We start from the raw sequence: 20,769 nt of genomic DNA, 5'->3' as shown, positions 1-20,769 counted from the left end.
AACAACATTAGAATAATTGGGATTCCAGAAGAAGAGGAAACGGAGAGGGGAGCAGAAGGTATGTTGGAGAGAATTATTGGAGAGAATTTCCCCAATATGGCAAAGGGAACAAGCATCAAAATCCAGGAGGTTCAGAGAACCCCTCTCAAAATCAATAAGAATAGGTCCACACCCCGTCACCTAATAGTAAAATTGACAAGTCTTAGTGACAAAGAAAAGATCCTGAAAGCAGCCCAGGAAAAGAAGTCTGTAACATACAATGGTAAAAATATTAGATTGGCAGCAGACTTATCCACAGAGACCTGGCAGGCCAGAAAGAGCTGGCATGATATATTCAGAGTACTAAATGAGAAAAACATACAGCCAAGAATACTATATCCAGCTAGGCTATCATTGAAAATAGAAGGAGAGATTAAAAGCTTCCAGGACAAACAAAAACTGAAAGAATTTGCAAACACCAAACCAGCTCTACAGGAAATATTGAAAGGGGTCCTCTAAGCAAAGAGAGACCCTAAAAGTAGTAGATCAGAAAGAAACAGAGACAATATACAATAACAGTCACCTTACAGGCAATACAATGGCACTAAATTCATATTTCTCAATACTTATCCTGAATGTTAATGGGCTAAATGCCCAAACAAAAGACACAGGGTATCAGAATGGATAAAAAAACAAAACCCATCTATATGTTGCCTACAAAACTCATCTTACACCCGAAGACACTTCCAGGTTTAAAGTGAGGGGGTGGAAAAGAATTTACCATGCTAATGGACATCGGAAGAAAGCAGGAGTGGCAATCCTTATAGCAGATCAATTAGATTTTAAGCCAAAGACTGTAATAAGAGATGAGGAAGGACACTATATCATACTCAAAGGAACTGTCCAACAAGAAGATCTAACAATTTTAAATATCTATACCCCTAACGTGGGAGCAGCCAACTATATAAACCAATTAATAACAAAACCAAAGAAACATATTGACAATAATACAATAATAGTAGGGGATTTTAACACTCCCCTCACTGAAATGGACAGATCATCCAAGCAAAAGATCAACAAGGAAATCAAGGCCTTAAATGACACACTGGACCAGATGGGCATCACAGATATATTCAGAACATTTCATCCCAAAGCAACAGAATACACATTCTTCTCTAGTGCACATGGAACATTCTCCAGAATAGATCACATTCTTGGTCCTAAATCAAGTCTCAACTGGTATCAAAAGATTGGGATCATTCCCTGCATATTTTCAGACCACAATGCTCTAAAGCTAGAACTCAATCACAAGAGGAAATTTGGAAAGAACCCAAATACATGGAGACTAAACAGCATCCTTCTAAAGAATGAATGGGTCAACCAGGAAATTAAAGAAGAATTGAAAAAATTTATGGAAACAAATGATAATGAAAACACAATGGTTCAGAATCTGTGGGACACAACAAAGGCAGTCCTGAGAGGAAAATATATAGCGGTACAAGCCTTTCTCAAGAAACAAGAAAGGTCTCAGGCACACAACCTAACCCTACACCTAAAGGAGCTGGAGAAAGAACAAGAAAGAAACCCTAAACCCAGCAGGAGAAGAGAAATCATAAAAATCAGAGCAGAAATCAATGAAATAGAAACCAAAAAAACAATAGAACAAATCAACGAAACTAGGAGCTGGTTCTTTGAAAGAATTAATAAGATTGATAAACCCCTGGCCAGACTTATCAAAAAGAAAAGACAAAGGACCCAAATAAATAAAATCATGAATGAAAGAGGAGAGATCACAACGAACACCAAAGAAATACAGACAATTATAAGAACATACTATGAGCAACTCTACGCCAACAAATTTGACAATCTGGAAGAAATGGATGCATTCCTAGAGACATATAAGCTACCACAACTGAACCAGGAAGAAATGGAAAGCCTGAACAGACCCATAACCAGTAAGGAGATTGAAACAGTCATCAAAAACCTCCAAACAAACAAAAGCCCAGGGCCAGATGGCTTCCCAGGGGAATTCTACCAAACATTTAGAGAAGAACTAATTCCTATCCTCCTGAAACTGTTCCACAAAATAGAAATAGAAGGAAAACTTCCAAATTCATTTTATGAGGCCATCATCACTTTGATCCCAAAACCAGACAAGGATCCCATCAAAAAAGAGAACTACAGACCAATATCCTTGATGAACACAGATGCAAAAATTCTCGCCCAAATACTAGCCAATAGGATTCAACAGTACATTAAAAGGATTATTCACCACGACCAAGTGGGATTTATTCCAGGGCTGCAAGGCTGGTTCAACATCCGCAAATCAATCAATGTGATACAACACATTAATAAAAGAAATAACAAGAACCATATGATACTCTCCATAGATGCTGAAAAAGCATTTGACAAAGTACAGCATCCCTTCCTGGTCAAAACTCTTCAAAGTGTAGGTATAGAGGGCACATACCTCAATATTATCAAAGCCATCTATGAAAAACCCACCGCAAATATCATTCTCAATGGAGAAAAACTGAAAGCTTTTCTGCTAAGGTCAGGAACACAGCAGGGATGTCCGTTATCACCACTGCTCTTCAACATAGTACTAGAGGTCCTAGCCTCAGCAATCAGACAACAAAAGGAAATTAAAGGCATCCAAATTGGCAAAGAAGAAGTCAAACTCTCACTCTTTGCAGATGATATGATACTATATGTGGAAAACCCAAAAGACTCCACTCCAAAACTGCTAGAACTTGTACAGGAATTCAGTAAAGTGTCAGGATATAAAATCAATGCACAGAAATCAGTTGCATTTCTCTACACCAACAACAAGACAGAAGAAAGAGAAATTAAGGAGTCCATCCCATTTACAATTGCACCCAAAACTATAAGATACCTAGGAATAAACCTAACCAAAGAGACTAAGAATCTATACTTAGAAAACTATAAAGTACTCATGAAAGAAATTGAGGAAGACACAAAGAAATGGAAAAATGTTCCATGCTCCTGGATTGGAAGAATAAATATTGTGAAAATGTCTATGCTACCTAAAGCAATCTACACATTTAATGCAATTCCTATCAAAGTACCATCCATTTTTTTTCAAAGAAATGGAACAAATAATCCTAAAATTCATATGGAACCAGAAAAGACCTCGAATAGCCAAAGGAATATTGAAAAAGAAAGCCAAAGTTGGTGGCATCACAATTCCGGACTTCAAGCTCTATTACAAAGCTGTCGTCATCAAGACAGCCTGGTACTGGCACAAAAACAGACACATAGATCAATGGAACAGAATAGAAAGCCCAGAAATAGACCCTCAACTCTATGGTCAACTCATCTTCGACAAAGCAGGAAAGAATGTCCACTGGAAAAAAGACAGCCTCTGCAATAAATGGTGTTGGGAAAATTGGACAGCCACATGCAGAAAAATGAAATTGGATCATTTCCTTACAGCACACACGAAAATAGACTCAAAATGGATGAAGGATCTCAATGTGAGAAAGGAATCCATCAAAATCCTTGAGGAGAACACAGGCAGCAACCTCTTCGACCTCAGCCGCAGCAACATCTTCCTAGGAACATCACCAAAGGCAAGGGAAGCAAGGGCAAAAATGAACTTTTGGGATTTTATCAAGATCAAAAGCTTTTGCACAGCAAAGGAAACAGTTAAAAAAACCAAAAGACAACTGACAGAATGGGAGAAGATATTTGCAAATGACATATCAGATAAAGGGCTAGTGTCCAAAATCTATAAAGAACTTAGCAAACTCAACACCCAAATAACAAATAATCCAATCAAGAAATGGGCAGAGGACATGAACAGACATTTCTGCAAAGAAGACATCCAGATGGCCAACAGACACATGAAAAAGTGCTCCATATCACTCGGCATCAGGGAAATACAAATCAAAACCACAATGAGATATCACCTCACACCAGTCAGAATGGCTAAAATGAACAAGTCAGGAAATGACAGATGCTGGCGAGGATGCAGAGAAAGGGGAACCCTCCTACACTGTTGGTGGGAATGCAAGCTGGTGCAACCACTCTGGAAAACAGCATGGAGGTTCCTCAAAATGTTGAAAATAGAACTACCCTATGACCCAGCAATTGCACTGCTGGGTACTTACCCTAAAGATACAAACGTAGTGATCCGAAGGGGCACGTGCACCCGAATGTTTATAGCAGCAATGTCTACAATAGCCAAACTGTGGAAAGAACCTAGATGTCCATCAACAGACGAATGGATAAAGAAGAAGTGGTATATATACACAATGGAATACTATGCAGCCATCAAAAGAAATGAAATCTTGCCATTTGCGGCGACGTGGATGGAACTAGAGGGTATCATGCTTAGCGAAATAAGTCAATCGGAGAAAGACAACTATCATATGATCTCCCTGATATGAGGGAGAGGAGATGCAACATGGGGGGTTAAGGGGGTAGGAGAAGAGTAAATGAAACAAGATGGGATTGGGAGGGAGACAAACCATAAATGACTCTTAATCTCACAAAACAAACTGAGGGTTGATGGGGGGAGGGGGGTTGGGAGAGGGGGGATGGGGTTATGGATATTGGGGAGGGTATGTGCTATGGTGAGTGCTGTGAAGTGTGTAAACCTGGCGATTCACAGACCTGTACCTCTGGGGATAAAAATATATGTTTATAAAAAATAAAATTTAAAAGCTGAAGCCTGGAGGTCTGGCTTCCAGTCAGCCTGAGTCTAGGTGCTGACATCATCCCCTACAAGGACACTGACAGGTCTTGGCATATCCTCAACTACTGGAAGCTATTAAAAATATAATAGCCTGCTTGGACAAGCATAAAGGTTTGAAAGACAACCAAGAACTGAGACAGAGTTGAATAACAAGTTTCATCTCCTACATGAGGCCACTTCTTCAAAACTGGAAGAGGCTTTGGTGTCATCTGCTATATAGAAACCAACACAGAGAGTCAAAATGAAGAGAGGAATATGTTCCAAATGGAAAGAAAAAATAAATAAATAAAACTTCCAGGGGAAAAAAATTAATGAAATAGAGGTAAGTAATTTACCTACTAAAGAATTCAAAGTAATGGTCATGGAGATACTTATAAAAGTGGAGAGAAGAATGAATTAACACAGTGAGAACTTCAACAAAGAGATGGAAAAGGTACCAAGTATAAGTCACAGAGCTGAAAAATATAAACTGAAAAATACATAAGAGGCATTCAACATGAAACTAGAAACTGCAGAAGCATCAATGTGAAGACAACACAGCAGCAAAAAAAGGAATAGAAAATGGAGAAAATAGTAAAAGCAGCAAGCAAAAAAACAACTTACTGCATACAAATGAACTCCCATAAATCTCTAGGCAGATTTCTCAGCAGAAACTTTGCAGGCCAGAAGGTATACCACTTTATGTTCACAAGGCTGAAAGAAAAGATACTGCCATCCAAGAATACTCTACCTGGCCAAGTTATTCAGAAGTGAAGGAGACACTATAAAACACTGAGGAAAGAAAAATGAAGGTGACATAAAGAAATGTAAAGATATTCCATGCTCATGAATCGGGAGAACAAATATTGTTAAAATTCTGTACTACCTAAAGCAGTCTACAGATTTAAATCAGTCCTTATCAAAATACCAATAGCATTTTTCACAGAACTAGAACAAACCTAACATGTGTATGGAACCACAGAAGACCCCAGATAGCCAAAGCAGTCTTGAAAAATAGAAGATGTATCACAATTCCAGATTTCCAAGTTAAAATACAAAGCTGTGGTAATCTAACAGTGGAGTACTGACATAAATATAGACACATGGATCGTTGGAATGGAATAGAAAACCTAGAAATAAACCCACAATTATATGGTCAATCTTCAACAAAGGAGGAATTTATATATAATAGGAAAAAGAGACTCTTCCACAAATGGTCTTGGGAAAACTGGGCAGCTACATGCAAAAAAATGAAACTGGACCACTTTCTCACACCATCCACAAAAATAAATTCAAAACAGATTCAAGATCTAAATGCAAGACCTGAAACCATAAAAACCCTAGAAAAGAGGAGGTAGTCATTTCCCTGACATGGACCATAACATTTTTCTAGGTAGCTCTCCTAAGGCTGGAGGAGAAAAAAGCAAAAAATAGACTATTGGGACTACATCAAAATAAAGTTTCTGCACAGTAAAAGAAATGATCAACAAAAAGACAAGCTACTGAATGGTATAAGATATTTGCAACTGACATATCTATTAAAGGGTTAGTATCCAAAATATATAAAGAACTTATACAACTCAACACCAAAACCACAAATATTTAAAAATGGGCAGAAGACATGAATAGAAATTTCTCCAAAGAAGACATCAGATGGCTAATAGGCACATGAAAAAATACTCAGTATCACTCATCAGGGAAAGGCAAATCAAAACTACAACAAGATATCACCGCACACCTTTCAGAATGGCGAAAGTCAAGAAGAAAAGAAACAACAAGGGTAGGCAAGGATGTGGAGAAAAAGAAACCGTCATGCAGATGGGAATGTAAACTCGTGCGTTTACTGTGGAAGACATTATGGAGGTTCCTCAAAAACTTAAAAATAGAACTGCCCTACAATCAGCAATCACACTACTGGATATTTACCCAAAAAATACACAACCACTAATTCAAACAGCTATATCCATCTCTGTTTATAGCAGCATTATTTACGATTAAACTATGGCAGCACACAAAGTGTCCATCAATAGATGAATGGATAAATAATAAGTGATAGATAGATATGCAATGAAATACTCATCAAGGGGTTCCTGGGTGGCTCAGTTGGTGAAGCATCAGATACTTGATCTCAGCTCAGGTCTTGATCTTAGGGTCATGAGTTCAAGCCCCACGTTGGGCTCCACACTGGGTGTGGAACCTACTTATGAGAGAGAGAGAGAGATAACCAAAGAGAGAAAGAATCTGTACTCAGAAAACTATAAAATACTAATGAAATAAATTAAGTAAGACACAAAGAAATGGAAAAATGTTCCATGCTCATGGATTGGGAGAACAAATATTGTGAAAATGTCTATGCTACCTAAAGCCATCTACACATTTAATGCAATCTCTATCAAAATACTATCAATTTTTTCGAAGAAATGGAACAAATAATCCTAAAATTTATATAGAACCAGAAAAGACCCCAAATAGCCAGAGGAATGTTGAAAAGGAAAGCCAAAGTCGGTGGCATCACAATTCCAGACTTCAAGCTCTATTACAAAGCTGTCATCATCAACACAGTATGGTACTGGCACAGAAACAGACACATAGATCATGGAACAGAAGAGAGAGCCCAGAAATAGACCCTCAACTCTATGGTCAACTAATCTTCGACAAAGCAGGGAAGAATGTCCAATGGAAAAAAGACGGTCTCTTCCACAAATGGTGCTAGGAAAACTAGACAGCCTTGTGCAGAAAAATGAAACTGGACCATATCCTTACACCACATACAAAATAGACTCAAAATGGATGAAGGGCCTCCATGTGAGAAAGGAATCCATCAAAATCCTTGAGGAGAACACAGGCAGCAACCGCTTCGACCTCAGCCACAGCAACTTCTTCCTCAACCACCTTTTCCAACCACAGTGGTATGAAAGGAAACATTAATTACACAAAACTAGAAAATTTACACATGTGGAGATTAAAAATGCTATTAAACAACTGGTAGGTCAAAGAAGAAATCAAAAGAGAAATAAAAATAATTTGAGACCAATGAAAATAGAAATGGAACACATTAAAATTTATGGGATGCATGGTGCGCCTGGGTGGCTCAGTGGGTTAAGCCACTGCCTTCGGCTCAGGTCATGATCTCAGGGTCCTGGGATCAAGCCCCACATCGGGCTCTCTGCTCAGCTGGGAGCCTGCTTTCCCCTCTCTCTCTGCCTGCCTCTCTGCCTACTTGTGATCTCTCTCTCTGTCACATAAAAAAATAAAATAAAAAAAAAATTTAAAAAAAAAATTTATGGGATGCAGGAAAAGCAATTCTAAGAAGTTCATAGCCATAAATGCCTACCTCAAGAAATAAGAAAAGTTTCAAACAACCTAACTGTACACCTCACGGAACTTGGTAAAATACAAAAAAAGTCCAAAGATAGAAAGAGGGAAATGAAGATCAGAGCAGACATAAATGAAATAGAGACTAAAAAGACAAATAGAAAAGATAAGTGAAAGTAAAAGCTGGTGACTGTGATAAACAATCGTATGTTAACAAACTGGACAATCTATAAGAAATGAATAAATTCCTAGAAACATACAACCTATCAAGACTGAATTAAGATGAAATAGAACATCTGAACAGACTGGGTCCTGCTTAGTGTGTTGAATCAATAATCAAAAACCTTCCAGCATGAAAGACCTCAATGTGAGACAGGAATCCATCAAAATCCTATAGGACAACATAGGCAACCTCTTTGACCTTGGCTGCAGCAACTTCTTGCTACACACGTTTTCAAAGCCAAGAAACAAAAGCAAAAATGAACTATTGGTTCTTGATCAAGATAAAAATCTTTCGCACAGCAAAAGAAACACTCAACAGAACCAGAAGAGAACCCACAGAATGGGAGAAGATATTTGCAAATGACATATCAGATAAAGGACTAGTATCCAAAATCTATAAAGAACTTCTCAAACCCAACACCAAAAGAACAAATAATCCAATCAAGAAATGGGCAGAAGACATGAACAGACATTTCTCCAAAGAAGACATACAAACAGACAATAAATACATGAAAAAATGCTCAACATCACTAGGCATCAGGGAAATACATATCAAAACTGTGATGAGGTACCACCTCATGCCAATCAGAATGGCTAAAATTAACAAGTCAGGAAACAGATGTTGGCAAGGATGTGGAGAAAGGGGAACCTTTTTAAAATGTTGGTGGGAATGCCAACTGGTGCAGCCACTCTGGAAAACAGTATGAAGTTTCCTCAAAAAGTCAGAAATAGGGCTCCCCTACAACCCAGGAATTGCTCTCCTAGGTACTCTTCCAAAGGATACAAACATAGTGATTTGAAGTGTGTATAGCAGCAGTGGCTACAATAGCCAAACTATGAGAAGAACCCAGATGTCCACTGACAGGTGAATGGATAAAGGAGATATGGTATAAACAATGGAATATTAGCTGTCAAAAAGGATGAAATCTTGCCATTTACAATGATGTGGATGGAATTAGATGGTATTATGCTAAGTGAAATAAATCAGAGAAAGACAAATATCATATGCTTTCACTCCTGTGGAATTTAAGAAATAAAACAGATGAATATGGGGAAAGAGAAGGTAAAATAAGATGAAATCAGAGAGGGAGACAAACCATAAGAGACTCTTAACTAGGAAACAAACTGAGGGTTGTTGAAAGGGATATGGTTGGGAGGATGGGGTAACTCAGTGATGGATATTAAGGATAATCCTTAATATAATGAGCAGTGGGTATTCTGTGCAACTGATGAATCACTAAATTCTACCTCTGATACTAATAATAGTTATGTTATAACTGTATGTTAATCGATTTTAAATTTTTAAAAATGAATGCTAAAAACAAAAACCTTCCAACAAACAAAAATCCTCCTCAAACTCTTCCAAAAAATAAGAGAAGGAAACTCTTCCAAACTCATTTTATAAGGAAAGCATAGATAGATTTTTTTGAAGTTGAGGAATGTTCCCTCTGTCCCTATACTTTGAAGTGTTTTAATCAGGAACAGATGCTGTATCTTGTCAGATGCTTTTTCCCGCATCAGTTGAGAGGACCATGTGATTCTTCTCTCTTCTACTGATTTGTTCTATCACATTGATTGATTTGCAAATGTTGAACCACCCTTGCATCCCATGGATAAATCCCACCTATTCATGGTGGGATTCAATCTTTTTAATGTACTGTTGGATCCTATTAGCTAGGATCTTGTTGAGAATCTTGGCATCCATATTCATCAGGGATATTGGTCTGAAATTCTCCTTTTTGATGGGGTCTTTTCCTGGTTTGGGGATCAGGGTAATGCTGGCTTCACAGAAAGAGTCTGGAAGTTTTCCTTCTGTTTCTATGTTTTGAAGCAGCTTCAGGAGAATAGGTATTATTTCTTCTTTGAATGTTTGGTAGAATTCTCCAGGGAATCTGTCAGGTCCTGGGCTCTTGTTTTTGGGGAGGTTTTTGATCACTGCTTCAATCCCGTTACTGATACTAAAACCAGACAAGGATTCCACATGAAAAGAAAAAAAAAATATTACAGGAACAGTGTCCCTAACACATGGATACAAAAATCCCCAACAAAATATAAGCAAACTGAATTCTGTAGTACATTAAAAGAATGTATCAAGTGGGATTTATTCCAAGGATGCAAGGATGGTTTAATATCCACAAAATCAATATAACACACCTTAGTAACAAAATAAAGGATAAAAATCATTTCATTTTGATAGATGTGGAAAAGGATTTAATAAAATACAATATCACTTATGATAAAAACTCTCAACAAAGTGGTTAGGGAGAGAACGTACCTCAACATAGTAGAAAGGCTAAGTATGACCAGCCCACAGCTAACATCATGTTCAACTGTGAAAAGCTTTTCAGTTTTTCTGCTAAGATCAGGAACAAGACAAGGATACCCACTCTTTCCACTTTTATTCAGTAGAGGGTAAGTACTGCCAAGGCAATTAAGCAAGAAAAGAAAAGAGGCATCCAAATTGGAAAGAAAGAAGTAAAGCTGGCACTATTTGGAGATAACTTATACTATACATAAAAATCCTAAAGATTAAAATCTGGAAACTGTTAGAATAAAGAAATCCAGTAAAGTTGCAAGATAAAAAATCAACACATTGTATTTTTATACACTAATAGTAAAATACAAAAAAAAAAAAAATTAAGAAAACAATTCCATTTATAAATGTGTCAAACAGAATAAAGTACCAAGGAATAAATCTGACCAAGGAGGTGAAAGACTTGTATATTGAAAACTACAATAATAAAAGAAACTGAATATATAAATAAATGGTAAGATGATCGGTGCTTATAGATTCAAAGAATGTTGTTTAATATCATACTACCCAAACCAGTTCACAGATTCAGTGCAATCCCTATCACAATTGCAGTGTCATTTTTCACAGAAACAGAACAGTTTTAAAATTTAATTGGAATCATCAGAGACCCCCAAATAGTGAAAATGGTCTTGGGAAAGAAGAAACTGGAGGCATTACACTACCTGATTTCAAACTATATTACAAAGCTATGATGATTAAATCTCTAGGATACTGGTATTAAAATCTACACATAGAACAAATAGAAGAGAGGGCCTAGAAATAAACCCATGTATATATGGTCAATTAATTTATAACAAAGGAGCAGAGAATATACAGAGGGAAGGAGGTCAGTCTCTTCAATAAATGGTGCTGAGAAAATTGGACATCATATGCAAACGAATGAAATGGGACCACTACACACCAAAACTAAAAATGGATTAGGGACTTGAACATGGATCGAAAGCCATAAAACTCCTCTGAGAAAACTTGGGTGTAATCATCTTGATTATCAGTCATGGTGATATTTTAAATCTGATTACCAAAACCAAAGGCAACAAATGCAAAAATAGACAAACGAGACTACATCAAACTAAAAAGCTTCTACAAAGGAAACGAGTAACAGCATGAAAAGGCAACCTACAGAATGGAAGAAAGTATCTGCAAATCATTTTACTTCAGATAAGGGACTACTATCTAAAATATATTTTAAAACTCACAATTCAATAGCAAAGAATAAACTGTCAATAGATAGATTTTATTAAACAGTTAATACCTGACTTAAAATACATATTAAAGTCAACTTACATGATGGGAACTACCGCAATGAAGTGAATATACAGCACTGCATAATTTGCTGAATGTTACAACTTCATGGAAATGATTCAGAATCAATATGCTAGCAGAGCAATAGAGTCAGGAAAAAAGCAATACTAGGCATCAAGATTGGAAAGAACCGAAACTGTCTTTATTCATATATGACATTGATCATCCATTAAATTATTCCTTGGAATCTACAGAGTAGCTACTAGAATAAATGAGTTTAGCAGGGTTGCAAGATAGGAGAGCAATATACAAGAGTCAACTGGTATAGATGATATATAGATATAGATATAGATGCAAAAGAGTGGATGAATCTCAAAATAATTGTATTGTGTGGAAGAAGCCAGGCAAATCAAGAAGACATTATTCTTACTCCATTCATATAAAATTTTATGAAATACAAACTAAATCTGGAGCGCCTGGGTGGCTCAGTGGGTTAAGCCACTGCCTTCAGCTCGGGTCATGGTCTCAGGATCCTGGGATCGAGCCCCAAGTCGGGCTCTTTGCTCAGCGGGGAGCCTGCTTCTCTCTCTCTGGCTGCCTCTCTGCCTACTTGTGATCTTTCTCTGTCAAATAAATAAATAAAATCTTTAAAAAAAAAATACAAACTAAATCTGTAATGATAGAAATCACATGAACAATTGCCTGGTAGCCAGGAAGAACAAGAAGGGTACCAGGAAAGGATTGTAAAGGCTCAGGGAGGAAGCTTTTGGAGGTGTTAGGTCTATTCATTGATTGTCGTTTCATGGTTTCATGAATGTTTAATGACAAAACTTATCAATAAGTACCCTTTAAATATACTTGTGTGTCAGTTCTCCTTGTTTGTACACCAGTATACTGAAGTTATCTTAAGAGGAAAAAAAGGTGGGGGTGCCTAGGTGGCTCCAACTCTTGGTTTTGGTTCAGGTCATGGATTATAAGATCCAGCCCTGTGTTGGGCTCCCTGCTCAGGTAAAGTCTGCTTGCTGATTCTCTCCCTCTGCCCCTCCTCCCATTTGGCATGTACTCTCACACCCTCCAATCATTTAAAAAAAGAAAAAAAAATGGAGGAAGGGGAAGCAATGGGAAGGAGAAAAACATTTTTCTTTTTTCATGTTATGTGTTACTTTCTCTAATAGATAGTCCACATAATTATGTGCTCAGCTTGTCTACCTACTAGCAAGAATGAGGGAATAAAGTATTAGTCCATATCATTGTTAGTTAATAACTATTATATTAAAAGAACACTAATTTTTATCTAATTTTAAAACTTTTTATTCTGGTTGTTTAATAGAATAAATGTAATACTAAAATTATTTTTAAGATGATTCGAGCTAATGGTTTAAAGACATTTTTCATGACCTTGAAAAGTTTTGGTGCTCTGCTTTTACAAATGTATAATGCCTCTTTCATTATCCTTTTCGATTCATCTTTATTTAATAGTATTGTTTAAAGTTTTTATATTGGTCTTTGTTAACTATAAATGTTGAAGTGAAAGTAAATATGACTAAGTTTAGATAAATCTTTCTAGTAAGCTCTTATCCAAATTAAATTTCAAATTGTTAGGCAGAAATATTTAGTTTAATGAGAAGAAATTCTCTAGGCTTGATTATAATCTCTTTGAAATTTTATTGTGTAAAAGTTTAGTTTGAATGTCTGTGCAAGTGGAATCACGTAGAAGGGAAAAATTAAGAATTAAAGCTTGGATAATGTAGAAATGCTGTGACACTGTGTGGTGTAAAATCTGTGTAATAGGGTGGAAGTGATCTTCAGATTCTGAATATGCCTTGTTTTTCCCTTTCTGCAGAGTGTATATAAATGTGACTTCCTGAACTTGCAGCTTCAGCAGCCACTCCAGCTTGCACAGGATGCTATAGATGCCTTTTTGAAGCAGCTGAAAAACCCTATTGATTCTCTTCCTGGAGAACTTTTCCATGTGGTGGTTTTCTCTCTCCTCCTTTCTTATTTTCCATCGCCTTACCAACGATGGATTTGCTGCAAGAAAGCCCATGAACTGTTAGTGTTAAATGGTTTATTGCTTATCATCACACCTGATTCCTCCCATCAGAACCGTCATGCTATGATGATGAAAAGCTGGAAGATTGCTATAGAATCCCTGGGCTTTAAACGTTTCAAGTATTCAAAATTTTCACATATGCATTTGATGGCATTTAGAAAAATCTCCCTAAAAACCACAAGTGACTTGGTTAGTAGGAACTACCCAGGGATGTTATATATTCCTCAAGATTTCAACAGTATAGAAGAAGAGGAATATTCTAACCCTTCCTGCTACGTTCGATCAGATATGGAAGATGAACAACTAGCATATGGTTTCACAGAGCTCCCTGATGCTCCATACGACTCAGATTCTGGAGAAAGTCAAACCAGCTCTATTCCTTTCTATGAGCTAGAAGATCCCATATTACTTTTAAGTTAATAGCAAAGCAAAAGGCCCTTTCAGTCCAGACTTCTAAACTAATTCCTTACACTAATCAGAAATACTAACATGAACTCAGTACTTAAAACCTGGTTTGCATAGAAGAAATGCAAAGGTTTACAGAGTTTGCTATTTTTTTCTACTTCTGGATTTTAAAATTTATTCTTATATAGAAAGCTTAAAGTTTCATGCAGAGTGACTCCTGTCATAGCAGAAACCACTGTTACTTTAGCATTTAGCACTAAGATACTATAGAAAGGTACCTTTTTTCTTTAGTGCTATTGTGAAAATGAAGCATAACTTGCTATGTATTTTTCTTTTTTAATCTTTTCAGTGTTGACTTTAAACCATTGCAATGAGAAAGATATGTAGAAAGCTGTAGCTTGCACTTTGATTACTCACAAGTTAAATGTGACAGAGATAGATTGGTTTAGTTGTTTTGTGATGCACTTATTCTCTTTTCTAGCTAAATTGTTATCTGTTACAGAAAGCCATTTTCTGTTCAGTTTTGTCTGGTGATCCAGCGTTTCCTCAACTTTCTGGAATTGATTTTTTTTTTCTTTTTTGCTCATTTGGCAGCATCAGACATTTGGGGAAAAATTTCCCCCAAGTATGTATTCTAATTTCATTAGTACAGTACAATAAACACCATTGCCAAAGTAGAATGTTCATATCTTTCATATTGATTTAGGCCTTGGTGTTAAGTATATTTAACTGTGAGAGTTCACTCTTACCTTTTTTAATTTTAGGTTTCATTTACAAAATTTTCTATTTAAGCAAGGAACAATACTCGATCCTGACCTGAAACACCTTTGTGAAAGGGTTTGCACTTGTAAGAGTTTATGTTCTGTCTAGACCAACCTTATTAGGGTTCTCACCTTTCCATTAAGGAGGTGTGCTGCACTACAAGTCTGGAATTATATAGAAAAATTTTAAATTAACCCTCTGCTAGCAATCTCATAAAATGGTTTTGACCTTTCGGTATTCTAGTTTCTATCAAAATTCTAGCAGAAAATTTTCTTTGAATATATAAACCATTAGTTGGCTGTGGGAATTTTCCCTTTCCACATTGATAAATGACTTTCTGTGTTTCTGAATCAGAAGCAAATGATTAAGGAGAAAAATATGTCCAAACAAGACAAGATTAGTTTAAATAGCTAAGAACATTTGGTCCACATTGTCTTGTCAGCCAGCAATTGTCATGTAAACTGTCGTTTTTAAGAGTGCCACTGTGTGGATTTTTTTTTCAAGTGGTTATTACATTAAAATTACCTCATACTGAGGTTTTTGCACTGAAGTATCACAGTTTCAGAATCCATGGTTAATGTTATGTGTGCGCGCGCGCGTGTGTATGTATGTTCTTCAAGGAAACTTGCATTTTCAATAGTTGATCCTTAAATTTCATAAACTGCACTTCTTTACTCTGGTAAAATTGATGTTTTTGTGCTTATTGTGAGTTGCTGTAGTTAACTTTGAATGTCAGACTTTATTTAGAAATATAAAATTACCCTTTAAGATACCAGTGTTTGGGTATATATACCCGATATTTCAAATTAAATTTCATGTTCTAAATTAATGAAAGTAACAGGATTGTAATTAACCTAAAAAGTCAGTTGAATGAATGCAATAAACAATGGTTGCTCAAATATGCCAAAAGTAACTAGAAATGTTTCATTTATTTTCAATAGCCTCAGAGCCCTTAATAATTAAGATTTGAGTTTTCTTTCCAATTAAGCATTGTAGGTCCCATCTTTATCTCCCCCAAAAGAATGGGAAAAAAACCCACTCTATTCAGATAACACAAAACTGTGTTTACTATGTTTTGGTAGTACCTCTTTTACCCATATTGCCCATTTCCTTTGATTTGGCGAAATATGATCTTAAGGGCAAAGAAAACAATATATCTAATTAAAGTGCTTTGAAAGTAAATGAAAACCGGGCTTTTGAGAGGCTGGTATAAGTATGACCTTGGAGTCAGCCTTTGTGTTACAGCTAACATGTTGGTGCTATAAATTTTTCTGATTGTTTACAGATGTTGATTCTGCTTATGCTCCAAAGTGTGCATGATGTATTTTAAGTAGTACTTTAAAGAAAAGTCTCTTTATAAAACCTACTCCCACTTAGTATAAATTTGTTTGGATTTATAAATGTCATTTGTTACTATACATTCAGCTTCAAATTAGGTTGGTACAGGATTTAAACTAATACATATTCCACCAAAGCCAGTTTAACATTTATGTGTTAAAATATAAGCAGTCCTGTGGCTTGGTGCCAGAAGATATATGTAATGACAAGAGAAGTTAACAGAGCCTTTTAATACTGAATGGGTACTCTTGAGAATGATTTACTAAATAAGTTTTAAGGGGTCTCCTGTCTCAGAACAGGATTCTCCAAAATAATTTGGAGTTTCAGAAATAAATGATGATCATTTGATTAGATTCTTCAGGATCATGACTTGATAAAAAATGGTTTATATCATATTTGCCAAATGGTGGGAGATGGCATATCTGAAAATGTATGTTTGTGTTTGTTGTATTTTTTCACATTTTGTGAACAAAGCACATTTATTAAAAATTTTAAATTTTCTAATATTCATTGTCTATTACTTAAAACCTGAAAGTGCTATGCTCTTTGACTTTTATACTAAGTGATTTCAAAATTGGGAAGCAGTTTAAAATTTGAATGACCTCCAGAATTTTCAAGCTAGGTTCACCTACTCAAATTCCTTAATTTCAGGAATTGATGCACAAAATTCAGAGAGTTCAAGTGAGTACGATATTGTTACATATTGTCATGCTGTTTATCAAAGAACCGGGGACAACAGCCTCCATAAATTCTGGTTCATTGTAGGTCTCCTCCTTTCCTTGGAAGTTACTTTTATCAAAGATAGTTAAGTGTATTAGTTATTTTATGGCAGCAGATGGCTTTCTCATGATGTCAAACAGTTCTTAATCCACTGAACGAATGTTTGAACTTTACCATATACGGTATGCTGGGGAAACATTAGGATTGGGGTGGTCATAGTCCCCTGCTTTCATGGAGCTGATGATCTAACAAAAGACAAGCATCCTATATAGGGTTAACATCTCTATCTAGGAATGTTTGCCTACTGATCCTTAAACCTTTGCCCCTGCTCAAGTCCCTTAATTTGTTTACCAAAAATGAAACAGAATCTAAAAATTTTTAAAGACAACTGTTCAACAAATTACAAACACATTGTGGGTAAGAGGAATGTATTGTTCATCTCTCTAGAAAAGTGCAAGCTACAAACCAATTCTCTGATTGTAAAAGGTGGGTAAAAAAAAAAGTGGGGGAGGAAACCAAGCTGTCACTCCATTTTCCCCACATTTTTCTGGGCACAGTGCTAGAATGGTATTCCTCTTCAAGGGTCCACACACTAACATTTGGTTCCGTTTTGGTGTTACAAATTGTTAGGCAATAGCAAAGGTGGAAAACAAATTTTTCGTACTTAAAAAAACATTTATTACAAAGAATGTATTTTAAAAATTTGATTTTTCCAAAAAAACCTGAATTGCACTAATCTCCATAATGGTTCACAAAAATTTCATGTCCATGATCCACTGCCAACAAAGTTCCCCAAGATTAGTGGTAACCTATATTACACAATACTCAATATACAAAGAAGCTGCAACAGCTAACAATTTCATTAAGGACCTCTAAATATTATAAAAGGAGGGAAGTATTAGGTTTCCTAAACCCTATTTTTCTTATTAGAGAAATTCATATCCCAAAATTGGAAGACTTTACCTTGAACTTAGATTTAAATGTTTTATCATCCTAAATTTAAGAATGAGTTTAGTTCAGTATGCATTTTTCAACTAAGAATCTTGTTACATCTAGCACTGTTGAGTGCTAACTTTTGGTCAACTTCAGCAGGGTTCAAATTAACTTGAATTTTTTTAACCATAACACTTTTGTCCAATTAATAGAAAGCGATTCTACTTTTTGCCATATAAAACATTTCTGATTAATGTTCCTGCATCCTTTTAGTACTCAGAAATATTGACAACTACTTAATATCATAGGTTTTAACAATTTCTAAAATTGGGTCCATCAGTGGTCCAAAATGGTACCTATGTTTTTTAAATAATTTTTTTTCCTTAAAGATTTTTTTAATTTATTTGACAGACAGATCATGAGTAGGCAGAGAGGCAGGCAGAGAGAGAGGAGGAGGAGGAGGCAGGCTCCCTGCTGAGCAGAGAGCTCGATGCGGGACTCGATCCCAGGACCCTGAGATCATGACCTGAGCTGAAGGCAGAGGCTTAACCACTGAGCCACCCAGGCGCCCCGGTACCTATGTTTTTTAAATTAAAATTTAAACAATTTTAATATTTTAAAAATTTCAAAAATGTTTTTAAATTTTAAAATTTAAAAAAAATAAAATTTAATTAAAATTTAAATTTTAAATTTTAAAAGTTTTAAATTTAAAATTTAAATTAAAATCCAAAAAATTAGGTCATAGATATTGACTGCAGAATCATTTCTTGAATTTGTCATAAATAATGAAAAGGCTATGAAGCAAATTTGTTCATATTACAGGATTAGAATGCCCATGTAAACCATAAAAATGGTACGGAGCATTGCTCAAAATATAAAACGATGCCAATAGTTTTTGAAGCTCTTTAAGGAGAAAAGTCAGGAGAATATACTTGCATACTTTTATTGCATATATGTCTCACTTACTAAAGGCAGTCACAACCAAGTAAATCATTCAATGGTGTCCTGATAACATTCTGTTGGTCTTTGAGCTGGCATGGGGAAAACAGATATCCATAAGAAAATGATTTGTGGGCACAGAGATATTCTATATGAAGCTATTGTAGAATCCACATTTAAGCCCTTTGTAATTGTTCCCTACACCTACAAATCTTTCTCACAGCTAATTAATGCCAGGCTTCAGCTAGGCCTATTGCCCTGTACCTAAGAAAAAGGATAGAAATATGGCCCTGGCCAATATTAATTTAGTTCTTCAAACTCTTGCTCTGTAACACATCCTTTTTGGATGAGGGAATTTGCCGACACAGGTTAAATGTAGAGAAGATAAAGTCAACAACAGCAACAACAAACCGTCTCCTAATTAACACAGGCCTTTTCACTAGGAAGCCAAGAACTAACATTTCCCAAAGCCAAACATGGATGAACCAACCATTCCTTGAAAATAAGGTAGATGGGTGATTGCTGACAAGAAGAGAGGCAGGTGGATCAAATTCCTAGAGCCTCCCTGCAAGAAGAAATGCTGAAGGAAACAGACCTAAGACAGAGGGGATACGGCTTGACTGTAAAAACACAGGTTTGTTTTCTAAACTCACTGAAGCATTAGCACCGATTAATGTCCCAGAGAGGTTGCTGTGCAAACAGTAAGGACCTGGGAATTTTAAAGAAGAAAACAATGATCAAGAGGAAATACGATCATTTGGAGGTTGTGTAACCAGAAGTATTACCAAGACGGGGGGGACCCCAGTGGCATGGAGAACGGTGCCAGTTGGAATTAAAAGCTATGGAATGGGAGTTAGGATGTCATAAATCATCTCTTTAGTCTTGCCTGGACACATATAAAAACTGGACACATATAAAAACTGCTAATATCAATTTTATACTTCAAGAAGTCAAAACAAGTCCTTTTAATGAAATGTTTTTCTCCCTAAAAGCTCTCAAATGTGAAGAGGCAACACCATTTTAACATCCTTGGTGTAGAGATAGTATTACAGACAAATACAGGGGGATAATAATCATCTATAGATTAAGTTCACTTTCCAAAGAATGTGAAGCATGAAATTCACAAGAAAGCAAGCATAGATATTTTAACAGGTCATTTTAGATTATATACAGTATTACTTAAGAAATAAACTTGGAGTTGTTTTGAGTAATGATGAATTTTCACAACTAGCCCTTGAGGTCCCTAAACAGTCATGAGGATTATTTGTAAAATAGGAATTCAAATTAGGAATACAGTTTGTGGCAATGTTTGAAAGCAAAGTTGTTTTGACCATTCACTCAATACTGACTCATAAGTTGAGATCTAATTACTGCATTATTACACTGGACTAGGTCCTATAAGGAATGGATATGTGTTGTGCTTTTCAGGGCTGACAATGTAAATTTTTTAAAAAATGCATTAGCTTTAATAGGAGGCAACAAAAACTTTAAAATTGCAAAATACCATACTGCACTGCAGCATCTGGTGGTACATAACAATGAAATCTGTTCACATGACCTTTGGCATTATGTTATGTTCATCACCAATCTAGATACAATTTATTCAAATATGGATAGCCCCCATCACCCAAGTGCCAAATGTCAACAAGCCTGTGCCTACCTTTGTACTAGCTAGTCCTTCTGCCTAGAATTTCTTCCTCTTACTATGGATTTGTAGGAGTAGTTCATTTTTGTTATCCAGGTCTTAGCTTACATGTCACCTCCTAGGGCATGCTTCCCAGTCCACATTATCAAGTAGTCTTCACGTCACCCTAAATTCTCTGCATAACCAATTATCTGATGTTTATC

The 20,769-nt window shown here is 36.0% G+C and overlaps 1 protein-coding gene across 1 annotated transcript in view; it reads left to right on the top strand.

Moving 5' to 3' along the window:
• BMT2 (base methyltransferase of 25S rRNA 2 homolog) overlaps nucleotides 1-16,017 on the top strand; it is a 103,679-nt gene extending 87,662 nt beyond the window's left edge. The window contains exon 5 of the mRNA XM_047695427.1: nucleotides 13,615-16,017. Within this exon, the coding sequence (XP_047551383.1) occupies nucleotides 13,615-14,244 (630 nt within the window). The 3' untranslated portion in view covers nucleotides 14,245-16,017. The remainder of the gene's footprint in view (nucleotides 1-13,614) is intronic.
• The last annotated feature ends 4,752 nt before the right edge of the window (nucleotides 16,018-20,769 follow it).

The sequence above is a fragment of the Lutra lutra genome, chromosome 11, assembly GCF_902655055.1.
Source record: "Lutra lutra chromosome 11, mLutLut1.2, whole genome shotgun sequence".
Taxonomy (NCBI): domain Eukaryota; kingdom Metazoa; phylum Chordata; class Mammalia; order Carnivora; family Mustelidae; genus Lutra; species Lutra lutra.
This window is presented reverse-complemented; position numbering and strand designations above follow the sequence as displayed.